Genomic DNA, 14,436 nt, shown 5'->3' with positions numbered 1-14,436 from the left:
CAAGACTTTGTTAGTTTTGTGATCAAATTCACAACCACTAATACCAAATAAAGATCAATATGTGATAAATCATGAATCAGTTAATGTCAGTCAGTTAATTAGACAATGTTCCTAGATTTGTGAATAAAATTATGAGTCAACGATTTCCGAGTTCGCGAATTGTCGGCGTGAGAAAAAGGCGTCGGCGGCGCGCCGCCGGTCTACCTTTCGGCGTTGGCGTTTGTTAAAATTTACTGGCGGCGGCGGCGTGGCGCGGCGGCGCACAGGTCAACTATAAACTTCCAAACGCGGTCTCAAGCATTAATCCACCACTCGCGCAATCATGAATTGGTCACGTCCGGAAGTCTAACCTCGATCCTAGCAGTCTAGGCTAATGCCTTCAGTTGAACAAATCCAAAAAGTGACGCTCATATTCACTAGACAACATGTTCCATGGTGACATGACCAGAAACTCTAGTAAAATGGGGAAACTGATTCTCTTCTACCATCTGTACCATACACTAAATATTAAGCATCAGATTCACGGTCCGCGCACGATCATTCAATAATACACGCTACATGATTATACAATCGAAATTATACACGCGAAGTCACATACACGTGACAAACACGTTAACATGCAAATGCTTGATTCCTTCGCGAACATACACGGCGTCTATATCCGCGATCTCGCAAACATAACATCCCGGTGATAAGGTGAACGTCTCAGCGCTTAAAAATTTTCAAACGCGGTCTCAAGTGTGAACCTAAAATCTCCCGCGCTCGTACGATCATCAATCGGTCACTTCCGGAAGTTTCTATCCTTGGTATCAGCAGACTAGGTCCATGCCATCAATTGGACCAATTAAAAAAAATAAAGCTTTTAGATCCACTAGACAAAACACCTTCATTGGCGACATGACCGGAAACTGTAGTGATATGGAAAATCTCACTTTCTTCTAGCATCTAAGCCGCACACCAAAAATTAAGTATTAGATTCACGGTTCGCGTGCGATCATCCAAGAACACACACGAATATGCGTAAGGCACACGGTTATAAAATAGAATTTATACACGCGAAGTTACATACACGTTAGCACACGCGACATACACACACGCGATCGAACACGTTAACGTACAAATGCTCGAGCCCTTCGCGATGATACACGCTATCGCGAGCCCCTACGCCCGCACATACCTGAACGATACAATAAATATCACAATCAGAATTACGGCCCGTTGCAGTTGGCCTAAAGCAGTGTTTTAGTAGACGCCATTCGCCTGTCTTGTCTGCAAATTTTAGTATGTGATTCTGACGGGGAGCCCTTCCGAGAACCTAGCTCTACTGCTCCAGTAGGACAACTCTCGAATAAACATCTTTCCGCCGTTTCTTCAATTAGATATAGAAAAATTACGCGTATCGACTATGTCAGTTGTATTCTGGACAGCTACAGCAGCGTATCGCTTCGACAAATCAACAATGTCATCAACGAAAATAGACGTACATTGGACCTCTGCTTTGAAAGTGCCCGGGATTACGCTCCGTGCTGTTGCATTGCTTAAACTTCTTTAGACTAGCATTTGCGCGCCATCTCCCACTACATCTTGTACTCGCTGGTAACATGGTGACCCTTGGAGACGTCACAGGCTGGATCGTCTACGATTTTCAAAAACTCTGACTACGACGGCATCGCTAGCATGCTGCTGGATATAAACTGGGACGAAAATCTTAACAATGACAACGCGAACAATGCAGCGATGTCGTTTTCTAATATTTTAACTACTCAATCGACAGTCATGTGCCAAAACGAACAATTAGCACCACTCAACACCCTCCCGGGCAATCAACCGTCGTTAGACGATTGAAAACTGCCAAACGAGCTGCTTTTAAAAAAATCACGAAACATGGGACACTTTCACTGCGATACCACTACTTTCAACTCAACTACGACATCAGCGAAACGTGGAGGGTCAATTGAAATCCAAACCTAAGTCGTTCTGAAAGTATGTCAACGAAAAGAATCCGGGTTCTTGATGATACCTATTTAAGCGCAATCCAGTCGCTCTAAGTTGAGTTATCAATGAAATAGTGTGACATCCTGGCTAATGAGATGAATAAGAGATCATCTACCCTATCTCATTAGTGGACTTTTAGGCACCGACACTAAGGAAATCTGTCAGCTGTTCTCCAAAAAAATATTCAAGTTAGCAAAGCTGGACAACTGCGCTGGTTTCGTTCCTACCTCGATAAAAGGCAACCTCAAATTAGCATTAGAGACTGTCTATATGCATCATTTCGTGCTACATATTGCATTCCGCAAGCAAGTCATCTCGGTCCTGTGACATTCCTGCTATATTTTCATGACGTCAATATTAAATTAATAGGACCCCGCCATTATTTCGCCAACGATATGATTTTTTTTCAGTATCTTTTGGCATTAGAAATGCGAATCACCGAATGACCTTATCCACGCTTTTCTAAAACTTTCTTCCTTCAACCCCTTGCTCTCCCTTGAGTACTATGGATCTTAATATTGTAAAATATACTTCATTTTCCAGTCCCTTGCTAATTGAATGTCGTTAAAAACATAAAAAAGGAAAATTGATTGTTGTCACTGTTGTCAGTTTGATTGTCAAAGTGAATTTGACTTGAGATTTTGACATTCCGATGCTGTTTAGAGATAGGAGGATCCAATTAGCGGAGGTCCTACTAAAAAGCGATTCAGTTAAAAAGTGTCCAATCAGTGAATCAACTGTTCAAACTATTTTTTTGAGACTATTACTGCTGTGATCCGTATAACAGTCCCATTTGCTATGGGTTTCCTATGCAGGTGGGACTGTTATGCGTATCACGGCAGATTAGGTTCCGTAAAAAGTAATAAATATGTCTGTATGTGTTATTATATCTGTTCAGGGTCACATCGCTATTTTTTAGTAGCGAATATAAATGCGTGTCTCAATCCACCTTTTACCCATATCCTAGAAATCCAAACATTGGATTATTGATAACCTCTCCTTATTTCATTTCCAGGATCAACACTAAAAAACCCCTCGGATATTACAGACGAACACCGTCGTAACATCAAACCCGGCAGTAGCATCAACGTAACGTCGTAGCTTTTTCCCACGGCGACATCCACAACCCTCACCAGCACATCCGGAGCAAGGTACGCTTGTTCTTATAGGTTAGGATTGTTGGCTTTCTTTAAACAAGCAAAGCAACAGAAACAGCAACCGGAAGCCGCCCGCAACCATGGGGAACGTATTCGCGAATCTGTTCAAAGGGTTGTTCGGTAAGAAGGAGATGAGAATACTGATGGTCGGATTGGATGCTGCCGGTAAAACCACAATCCTGTATAAACTAAAATTAGGAGAAATTGTTACAACGATTCCTACGATTGGTATGTAAACGGGAACTTCAATATTGTTATCAGCGTAACGATGGTCTCATTCATGCTCTTTTCAGGTTTCAACGTGGAGACTGTAGAATACAAAAACATTAGTTTTACAGTATGGGACGTGGGTGGTCAGGACAAGATTCGGCCACTGTGGAGGCATTACTTCCAGAACACACAAGTAAGCTATCGATGCGGCGAGCGGTGCGCTTTTATCAGCGGATTACTGATTGACTGATCTATGTGTATATTTTTAGGGACTTATCTTCGTCGTGGACAGTAACGACAGGGAGCGTATCGGCGAAGCTCGGGAAGAACTGATGCGAATGCTAGCGGAGGACGAGCTTAGAGATGCGGTTTTACTTATATTTGCAAACAAACAGGTGAGTTTTTCAACTAATCTGCTGAAAATAATGGATACCGGAATATTAATTGCGATTACCGTTCAGGAGAACCAGACACGATCAAGGACAAAACTATTGCCAAAAGCTTAGTCCTATCATTAAGTTAGTGTCGGATTCTGATGATAGGAACTCGAAACGCCTCTCCAATAACTAATTTTAATCACCGCCAATTTGCTAATAAATATTGGTAAACTATGGCACGTTTACACGAGGTTCAGTTTCAGTTCGAATGCTTCAGCGTGTAGATAAGATAGATGCTGTTTTTTAATAACTGGTTCTGTCCAACCCAGTCCTGATTGACAATGAAGTCTTCATATAGCAACATAACATCAATTAAGTCACTACAATACATGCGTATTGATGTGCTCCATCAGTACACTGGCTTTGTGTGATTCAATGTCTACAAGGCGAGCTGTGAAATTTGTGACTACCGATAGAGTGATAGATAATGAATATCGCCATGTGTGGTTGTTTCCAATTTCATATTTGAGGCGTGTGCGCTTCGGCTCCTAATCAATATTTGAAGTTAAGCGTTGTTCGTAAACTTTGATTTTTTACATAGTCTCGTTCAGGGCGGTGTTTTAATCGTTTCGTTTGGTGGGCTGATGTTAGTTCAAAATTGGAAATGCTACTTCTCAACATACTAAATGATTCCCAATATATGATGTCCCGCAAGAAGTTGTATTTCCTGAATGAGACATTGATATCGAACCTTGCTTTTTGCCAGCAAATTTATGCGTAAAAGCAAGTGAACGAAATCGATCGGAAATCAGCAAGTCCAGAGTCGTTGCAATTGGGTTATGGAATTGAAATAACAGCGTTGAAAATCTCGAGAAGTGTTATCTCTACGGATAGTGGGAGAAGAGGCTAGCCGATAACGATAGGCCCTATTGAAATGAGACAGACACTTTGCCCTTTGTCGAGAGCCTACAAAGGCTCATTCCGAGTAAGGTCGGTGTTGTATACATCATTCCGGCCGTACATTCGCCTGGAAATATGGAGGGTAGTTCGAAGTCGCCGATCTTTCGCAGTAGTGTTTTGCGGTGCGGTGTGTGGTTTATTTTCCACACGACAAAATTCGTGATACTGCACTAGTTGATGCTTATTCTGAATCATTGACGTCTATTGCTGCGATGGCACAACCTGTCGGCGAAATCATTATTCTCGGCGATTTCAACCCCTCTGCAATAAATAATCTCGTAACGGATTTCAACATTCTGATCCCGAAGAATCCGTTTTTCATCCTGGCAGCATTACTCTTTTGGGTAGCTATAGTACGGCCACGCTTCTGCAGATCAGCAGCACGATGAACGAGACCGACAGTATTTTTTTAGCGGGCTAATAGGATTGCAGCCGCAGTCCCCTAGGTCTGAAGCGGATCAATCTACTATTAACTAACTCAGAGAGCGCTGATAACCGTAATGGCCACGATTGCTAATTTCCCTGTAACTATGTATTCTGCCAGTTATTCCTGTTCTAGTGTGTATTAATGAGAACAGACATCCAGATTCGAACAAACAAGTTTAAAATACTTGTTTTGTCATTTGAACAAATATCTGCTAGACTGTTACGACCACCATACTGGCATATCCCATAATTATAACGATTACTTGGGTATCAATTCAGTGAAACTCGCGCACTAAACGGAATGACGACAGAATCAGCTCTGGCATTTCAATTACCTTTGGATGTGCCTGTTACTCAACTTTTATGCTTGAAATGGAAGTCTGTTCTCTGTGCCGAAATTGATGTTGCTTCTCAGTTTTGCACGACCCAAGGGGACCTTGGCCTTAATCCCACTGATCTGTCATCGATGTTACATGATATTCGTTATGGAATATTTTTTGTTTGGGGTCCAGAAAAAAGTCTAAAAATTGTTGTTGGTTTTATTAACCCCACTCCACTAGTACATCTCAAGCTTTTACTTTTTCTCTTGGTAATTCATGGCGTTTCCCCAACTGTCGATACGCGACATCATCTATGAACGGCCCTTGGTAATATCTTTAGAGCAGACAATTCAATGAAAAATAGGATTGATAGGATTTTTGTGCGTTTTTAGCACCTTGTGTCACATCTTTATGTTTGTTATACATACTAACTAAAAATACCAAATCATGTGATGTGAAGATTAGAGAAGTAACCCCCGCTCCCTTCTCACCATGAACGAGACCGACAGTATTTTAATTATATACTACGTTAAGCGTTAATCAATCATCGAATATTTCAACCGCTCTCGTCCCGCTAGTTAAAGTATGTTCGTCACCATCTCACCTTACATCTCACACTCGTAGACCAAGCCCATGAGTTTTTGAACCACGCGCCAAGAGTGTGTTACAATTACAAGCGGGTCGATTGCAGCGACAATTCGAACATGTTACAGAGCATTAACCCCGCTAAGCCAAGATGATGTGAATTCCGCTACTGAAAACTTCTGCCATATGTAAATCTCAGCGATGGTCATTTAAATAATCGACGATCTGACCAATCCCACTGGCAGACAGCAGAATTGCGTCAACTATAAACGGCGTAAAGAGCGATACTACAAACGTCCAGCAAACGCCGCACCTTGTCGCCAAAAACTCATTATGTCAGACTCAATCACGATTTTAAAAAACTGATTAGTTTTTGTTTTTCAAACTATCAACAAAAAATAACTTAAAAATGATTAAGTCGGATCCTAAATCGTTTTGGAGATTCGTTGATGAGCATCGGAAAGAACCCGGTCTACCTTCTACAATAGTTTTGAAAGGTGAAGTTGGAAATAATTCACAAAATATCTGTAAATTATTCGCTTCTAAGTTTGGAAGTGTGTGTTGTCGATGAGACTCTGCCCTCGCGGCAGAAAGACATCGCTGCTAACAAGAACCTTATTAATCTTTGATCTTCTATCGGAACGCATCGATTCTTCAGTATTGCAGGCATGTTTCTGTGTCAGTTAAATAAATATGCTAAATAAGTTGCTAGTTCTTCCGCTTTCGGACTGTCCGCAAAGTCATTCGCTCGCTTGAGTACTACTTAGTCACAAAATCTTCCCACGATTTTTGTTCCGCTAACATGATTTCTTTCCGTGATGCTGCTCTTGATTTCTGGAATCGCCTGAGTGTTGTTGGTCTATCTGGATAGAAGATCTCCAGAATTCGAAGGGCTCTAGATGCTTTCTACGTTGGTTAACGGCCTGCTTCATGGATCTTATGCTGTTTTTGCGTGACCCCGAAACTGAGTCAGGTTCTAACCGCTTTCAGTCCATGCATTGTGACAGAATTTCGAGTTAGAACGTGTCTCAGTTTCGCTTCAAGCCAAACGACATTAGTTATTAACGTTTTATATCTTCCAGCCCCTTGCCTATTGAATATCGTTACAGCATATATAATTGGTTATGGGTGTGCTGACCAACTCTGACAAAAAAATCCGAACAGCTTGCAGCAACGAAGCGTAATCGTTCACCACACTCAGGTAGATTGTTCGCATGGTATACGGATTTTTTCGACAGTTGATCAGCTTAGTTGGGCCATTTGGCGTAAGGTCATTTAGCATAACGGACATTTGGCATAACTGTTATTTGGCATATTGATCATTTGGCATAATTTTGAGAATTGATCACACTGAAAGTCATTTGGCATAACTGTCATTTGGCATAATTTCTAATTTTACATAAAGTGAGTGATTTGGCATAACGGATATTTGGCATTATGGTAATTTGGCATAATTTTGAGAAGTGATCATGCTGCACACCAGAATTTGGTTGTCATTTTCAGCTGAATTTTGCCGAATTTTCATCAGCTGAAAATTTCATCAATTTTGGTGAAACCTCAGCAATTTGAATGCAACCTTTTTGATAAATTCACTTTGCTGAAAATTCAGAAATTCAAATTGTCTAATTGACAGCGTGAATACCGAATTCACAGTAATCTAGCCTGAAATACCGAGAAACAGGTAATTGCGCTATCAAAATGACAATCTCAATTGCTGATTTTCGGCGAAGTAAATCTGTCAAATGGATTCATTATAAATTGCTGAACTGTCGTTATCTTTGAATACTGAAACTTTCAGTTGATGAAAATTTAGAAAAATTGTGCTGACTTCCGGCAAAAGAATTTGGTGTGTGGAGGTCATTTGCCACTTTTTATCTACGGAGGAACAGACAGATTTTTAGACTGCGAGAAAAAAAGATCATTTGGCATAATTTTGAGCCGTGCTACTGATGAAGGACCAAAATTAATTAATTCATTCACTACAAATTAATAACATTAACGCCTAATTCAAGTTATGTGTTGTCCTACATTGCTGTCGCTCCGTCGGATCTAAACTAATTAATAGCCCCTATGTTTGAGTAATCTGGGCAAACGAGTGGATCACAGGCAGCGATGCCAACCTTCCAGTTTAAACTGGATTCTTCCAGTTTTTTTTACAACATCCAGTTAAACAGAGAATCGGAAAAATTTTCCAGTTTTTTTTAAAGTTGAGTCAGTTTTTTTTTAATAAATACTAATTTATTTAGTTTTTTTCTCTCTCACAAATTGTAACTTGACTCATAGGATTTTCAAGCAAGCGATGGAATGATGCCGAGTGCCCCAGAATAAGATTTTAATCCAGCGTAACATGAATTCTGTTTATACCATGATTAAAACTGTTAGGGAATGTACATTTTGATTCGATTTCAAATGAATTTTACTCAAACATAAAGGTGGAAGTACATTGTGTCAAATATTTTGATGAACATTTGTTGAATTCTCGGCTAGTTGCTATAGTGGTATCGTAAGAAAGGTTTAAGCACATCCTCAAGTTTAGCAAATGGTCTTAAATTTAGGATTTTGTGGATGTGTAGATTGAATTCTTTAATGTAGTTAAATTCGACTGTAATTATTACAAGTGCAATCATATTCGAATGCCTTAATATTTTTTAAAAATTTGGACAGCAATATCAAAAAACCGACTCAAATTTTCAGAAAAGGTATGGAACATACGTGTTTACTTAAAATTACTTTCATTGAATCGTTGACTTTAACATTACAAGGTTAAAGTAGGTTTTTTTCGAGCATCCAGTTTTTTTTCAAGAGAGGCTCCAGTTTTTTTTGAAAAAAAAAGTTGGCAACGCTGACACAGGTTTGCCTCCGAGGGGCCGTCGTTTCCGACAGGGGGTCGGCGGCCACCTCGCCTGGGTCTCGGTTATACGGCAAAGCCGTGCTACACTGGCTTCACCCAATGATAAAGTTAACTGTCGAACGGTATATAATTCGAAAGAACAGCGCTGCCCATGATCGCAAATCAGTCCCATAAAGATAGGAAATCCTATTGGCGATTTGCGACAAAACCAAAATTAGTCATGCGACACCTATGATTCAGCTCATGAACTGGCAAAGTGATACAATTTGCTTTTTTTCACCCTTAAGTGAGTCGTAGCTTACAACAAAATCTTCATTATCTTCTCGGAAAAAGCTAACCACTGCCAAAATATGAATGAAACTAGTAAGAAATTTAGTTTTATTTGCAATTATTCTGAAAGTACAGCCATTTACAACTATTTGACTCATACATTTCTTCGAAATGTAATCGGGGTATTATTGTGGTTATAAAAAATCGTTCCATAAATAAAGTTCCAACTCGAAACCGAGACCCAATCAGCACCAATGTCAAACTCCTTTATATTTTGAACTACGTAGGAGATTCAGTGAAGACTATCGGAGAGAAGGATCGGCTGTGCATGATACAAAGCTGACACTTTCCTATTAGCCGGATATATTCTTTCCTCGCGTGATCTGGAGAGTTTCATGAATTTACACCATCTCATGAAGGTTTAGCTTAACTTAGGACGAACGGGAAATGCTGTTGCGGCGGCTACGGTGCTCAACAAATTACATTTCGAAACAGCGCGCATATAGCTCTGCGAATAATATTAGAAACCACTATGTTTTACACTCTTTTCGCAAGATGTTTACTCATCATCTGATAAAATGATGATTTTCCTCCATTTTCATAAACAATTATCAACAAATTGATCGGTAATTTGGTGTTTAAAAGTCATTTTTTACCAATGTTTACAGAAAATATATGCACTATGACAGAACAAAATAAAATCAGCAACACTTTCCTTCCAGCGCTATCTGCGAGCGGTTTCAACGTAGAATCGCCAATAGAAAACGGGACAAATATGCGATCATGGGCAAAGCGCATAATGTAAAGAACAGTAATAAGGATAATGTTCATTTTTAGAAACGCTGTATCGACAGCTAAACCTCCTTGCTGAACATAATGATGATAACCAAAACAAAAGTTACGCCTAGTGAATCGCAGTTCTAGTGCGCTACATCAACAAAATCCCGTAAAATCTACGCTGTACTACAACGTATGTCATAAACAAACAATCCATAAATGCGAAAATGAGAAAACAAAAGAATTTCAAAAATGAAACTGATATTTAAATGAAACTGAATATATTCAAAAGAACTGTTTATATTTAAAAGAACGCAAAATCAGTTATGAATTGTATTCACTCGAAATATAATCAATATCAGGTAGTGGATGAAAATACATTATTATTGGAAAGGCATTTCGAATACCTCTCATCAGAATCCGACACTAGCTTAGTGACAGGACAAACACATTATTATTATTATTATTGCTTAGTGCAGTTTTAACCTTATGGCTCATTCGATTATTAACTACACATTCGTCTGTTATACCAAATGACATTCAGCAAAATTATGCCAAATGTCCGTTATGCTAAACGTCCATTATGCCAAATGGCCCGCTCCCTATTTGTCAGGCCATTTGACATAAAGCCATTTGGCATAAAGCCACTTGGCATAAAGCCATTTGGCATAAAGCCATTTGGCATAAAGCCATTTGGCATAAAGCCATTTGGCATAAAGCCATTTGGCATAAAGCCATTTGGCATAAAGCCATTTGGCATAAAGCCATTTGGCATAAAGCCATTTGGCATAAAGCCATTTGGCATAAAGCCATTTGGCATAAAGCCATTTGGCATAAAGCCATTTGGCATAAAGCCATTTGGCATAAAGCCATTTGGCATAAAGCCATTTGGCATAAAGCCATTTGGCATAAAGCCATTTGGCATAAAGCCATTTGGCATAAAGCCATTTGGCATAAAGCCATTTGGCGTAAAGCCATTTGGCATAAAGCCATTTGGCATAAAGCCATTTGGCATAAAGCCATTTGGCATAAAGCCATTTGGCATAAAGCCATTTGGCATAAAGCCATTTGGCATAAAGCCATTTGGCATAAAGCCATTTGGCATAAAGCCATTTGGCATAAAGCCATTTGGCATAAAGCCATTTGGCATAAAGCCATTTGGCATAAAGCCATTTGGCATAAAGCCATTTGGCATAAAGCCATTTGGCATAAAGCCATTTGGCATAAAGCCATTTGGCATAAAGCCATTTGGCATAAAGCCATTTGGCATAAAGCCATTTGGCATAAAGCCATTTGGCATAAAGCCATTTGGCATAAAGCCATTTGGCATAAAGCCATTTGGCATAAAGCCATTTGGCATAAAGCCATTTGGCATAAAGCCATTTGGCATAAAGCCATTTGGCATAAAGCCATTTGGCATAAAGCCATTTGGCATAAAGCCATTTGGCATAAAGCCATTTGGCATAAAGCCATTTGGCATAAAGCCATTTGGCATAAAGCCATTTGGCATAAAGCCATTTGGCATAAAGCCATTTGGCATAAAACCATTTGGCATAAAACCATTTGGCATAAAGTCATTTGGCATAAAACCATTTGGCATAAAGCCATTTGGCATAAAGCCATTTGGCATAAAGCCATTTGGCATAAAGCCATTTGGCATAAAGCCATTTGGCATAAAGCCATTTGGCATAAAGCCATTTGGCATAAAGCCATTTGGCATAAAGCCATTTGGCATAAAGCCATTTGGCATAAAGCCATTTGGCATAAAGCCATTTGGCATAAAGCCATTTGGCATAAAGCCATTTGGCATAAAGCCATTTGGCATAAAGCCATTTGGCATAAAGCCATTTGGCATAAAGCCATTTGGCATAAAGCCATTTGGCATAAAGCCATTTGGCATAAAGCCATTTGGCATAAAGCCATTTGGCATAAAGCCATTTGGCATAAAGCCATTTGGCATAAAGCCATTTGGCATAAAGCCATTTGGCATAAAGCCATTTGGCATAAAGCCATTTGGCATAAAGCCATTTGGCATAAAGCCATTTGGCATAAAGCCATTTGGCATAAAGCCATTTGGCATAAAGCCATTTGGCATAAAGCCATTTGGCATAAAGCCATTTGGCATAAAGCCATTTGGCATAAAGCCATTTGGCATAAAGCCATTTGGCATAAAGCCATTTGGCATAAAGCCATTTGGCATAAAGCCATTTGGCATAAAGCCATTTGGCATAAAGCCATTTGGCATAAAGCCATTTGGCATAAAGCCATTTGGCATAAAGCCATTTGGCATAAAGCCATTTGGCATAAAGCCATTTGGCATAAAGCCATTTGGCATAAAGCCATTTGGCATAAAGCCATTTGGCATAAAGCCATTTGGCATAAAGCCATTTGGCATAAAGCCATTTGGCATAAAGCCATTTGGCATAAAGCCATTTGGCATAAAGCCATTTGGCATAAAGCCATTTGGCATAAAGCCATTTGGCATAAAGCCATTTGGCATAAAGCCATTTGGCATAAAGCCATTTGGCATAAAGCCATTTGGCATAAAGCCATTTGGCATAAAGCCATTTGGCATAAAGCCATTTGGCATAAAGCCATTTGGCATAAAGCCATTTGGCATAAAGCCATTTGGCATAAAGCCATTTGGCATAAAGCCATTTGGCATAAAGCCATTTGGCATAAAGCCATTTGGCATAAAGCCATTTGGCATAAAGCCATTTGGCATAAAGCCATTTGGCATAAAGCCATTTGGCATAAAGCCATTTGGCATAAAGCCATTTGGCATAAAGCCATTTGGCATAAAGCCATTTGGCATAAAGCCATTTGGCATAAAGCCATTTGGCATAAAGCCATTTGGCATAAAGCCATTTGGCATAAAGCCATTTGGCATAAAGCCATTTGGCATAAAGCCATTTGGCATAAAGCCATTTGGCATAAAGCCATTTGGCATAAAGCCATTTGGCATAAAGCCATTTGGCATAAAGCCATTTGGCATAAAGCCATTTGGCATAAAGCCATTTGACATAAAGCCATTTGGCATAAAGCCATTTGGCATAAAGCCATTTGGCATAAAGCCATTTGGCATAAAGCCATTTGGCATAAAGCCATTTGGCATAAAGCCATTTGGCATAAAGCCATTTGGCATAAAGCCATTTGGCATAAAGCCATTTGGCATAAAGCCATTTGGCATAAAGCCATTTGGCATAAAGCCATTTGGCATAAAGCCATTTGGCATAAAGCCATTTGGCATAAAGCCATTTGGCATGAAGCCATTTGGCATGAAGCCATTTGGCATAAAGCCATTTGGCATAAAGCCATTTGGCATAAAGCCATTTGGCATAAAGCCATTTGGCATAAAGCCATTTGGCATAAAGCCATTTGGCATAAAGCCATTTGGCATAGAGCCATTTGGCATAGAGCCATTTGGCATAGAGCCATTTGGCATAGAGCCATTTGGCATAGAGCCATTTGGCATAGAGCCATTTGGCATAGAGCCATTTGGCATAGAGCCATTTGGCATAGAGCCATTTGGCATAGAGCCATTTGGCATAGAGCCATTTGGCATAGAGCCATTTGGCATAGAGCCATTTGGCATAGAGCCATTTGGCATAGAGCCATTTGGCATAGAGCCATTTGGCATAGAGCCATTTGGCATAGAGCCATTTGGCATAGAGCCATTTGGCATAGAGCCATTTGGCATAGAGCCATTTGGCATAGAGCCATTTGGCATAGAGCCATTTGGCATAGAGCCATTTGGCATAGAGCCATTTGGCATAGAGCCATTTGGCATAGAGCCATTTGGCATAGAGCCATTTGGCATAGAGCCATTTGGCATAGAGCCATTTGGCATAGAGCCATTTGGCATAGAGCCATTTGGCATAGAGCCATTTGGCATAGAGCCATTTGGCATAGAGCCATTTGGCATAGAGCCATTTGGCATAGAGCCATTTGGCATAGAGCCATTTGGCATAGAGCCATTTGGCATAGAGCCATTTGGCATAGAGCCATTTGGCATAGAGCCATTTGGCATAGAGCCATTTGGCATAGAGCCATTTGGCATAGAGCCATTTGGCATAGAGCCATTTGGCATAGAGCCATTTGGCATAGAGCCATTTGGCATAGAGCCATTTGGCATAGAGCCATTTGGCATAGAGCCATTTGGCATAGAGCCATTTGGCATAGAGCCATTTGGCATAGAGCCATTTGGCATAGAGCCATTTGGCATAGAGCCATTTGGCATAGAGCCATTTGGCATAGAGCCATTTGGCATAGAACCATTTGGCATAGAGCCATTTGGCAGAAAGCCATTTGGCAGAAAGCCATTTGGCAGAAAGCCGTTTGGCAGAAAGCCATTTGGCATAGAGCCATTTGGCATAGAGCCATTTGGCATAGAGCCATTTGGCATAGAGCCATTTGGCATAGAGCCATTTGGCATAGAGCCATTTGGCATAGAGCCATTTGGCATAGAGCCATTTGGCATAGAGCCATTTGGCATAGAGCCATTTGGC

The 14,436-nt window shown here is 40.3% G+C and overlaps 2 protein-coding genes across 5 annotated transcripts in view; one reads left to right on the top strand and one right to left on the bottom strand.

Annotated features, from left to right (window-relative positions):
• Window positions 1–14,436, bottom strand: part of LOC131687988 (high affinity cationic amino acid transporter 1-like) — a 400,280-nt gene that overhangs the window by 178,700 nt on the left and 207,144 nt on the right. The gene's annotated exons all lie outside the window — the stretch shown is intronic.
• Window positions 1–14,436, top strand: part of LOC131687994 (ADP-ribosylation factor 1) — a 28,801-nt gene that overhangs the window by 10,125 nt on the left and 4,240 nt on the right. For all 4 annotated transcript variants that reach the window (XM_058972116.1, XM_058972117.1, XM_058972114.1 and 1 more), the window contains 3 exons: window positions 3,011–3,380; window positions 3,446–3,555; window positions 3,632–3,757. In XM_058972116.1, the coding sequence (XP_058828099.1) occupies window positions 3,233–3,380; window positions 3,446–3,555; window positions 3,632–3,757 (384 nt within the window). In that variant the 5' untranslated portion in view covers window positions 3,011–3,232. The remainder of the gene's footprint in view (window positions 1–3,010; window positions 3,381–3,445; window positions 3,556–3,631; window positions 3,758–14,436) is intronic.

The sequence above is a fragment of the Topomyia yanbarensis genome, chromosome 3 (genome assembly GCF_030247195.1).
Source record: "Topomyia yanbarensis strain Yona2022 chromosome 3, ASM3024719v1, whole genome shotgun sequence".
Lineage (NCBI taxonomy): Eukaryota > Metazoa > Arthropoda > Insecta > Diptera > Culicidae > Topomyia > Topomyia yanbarensis.
This window is presented reverse-complemented; position numbering and strand designations above follow the sequence as displayed.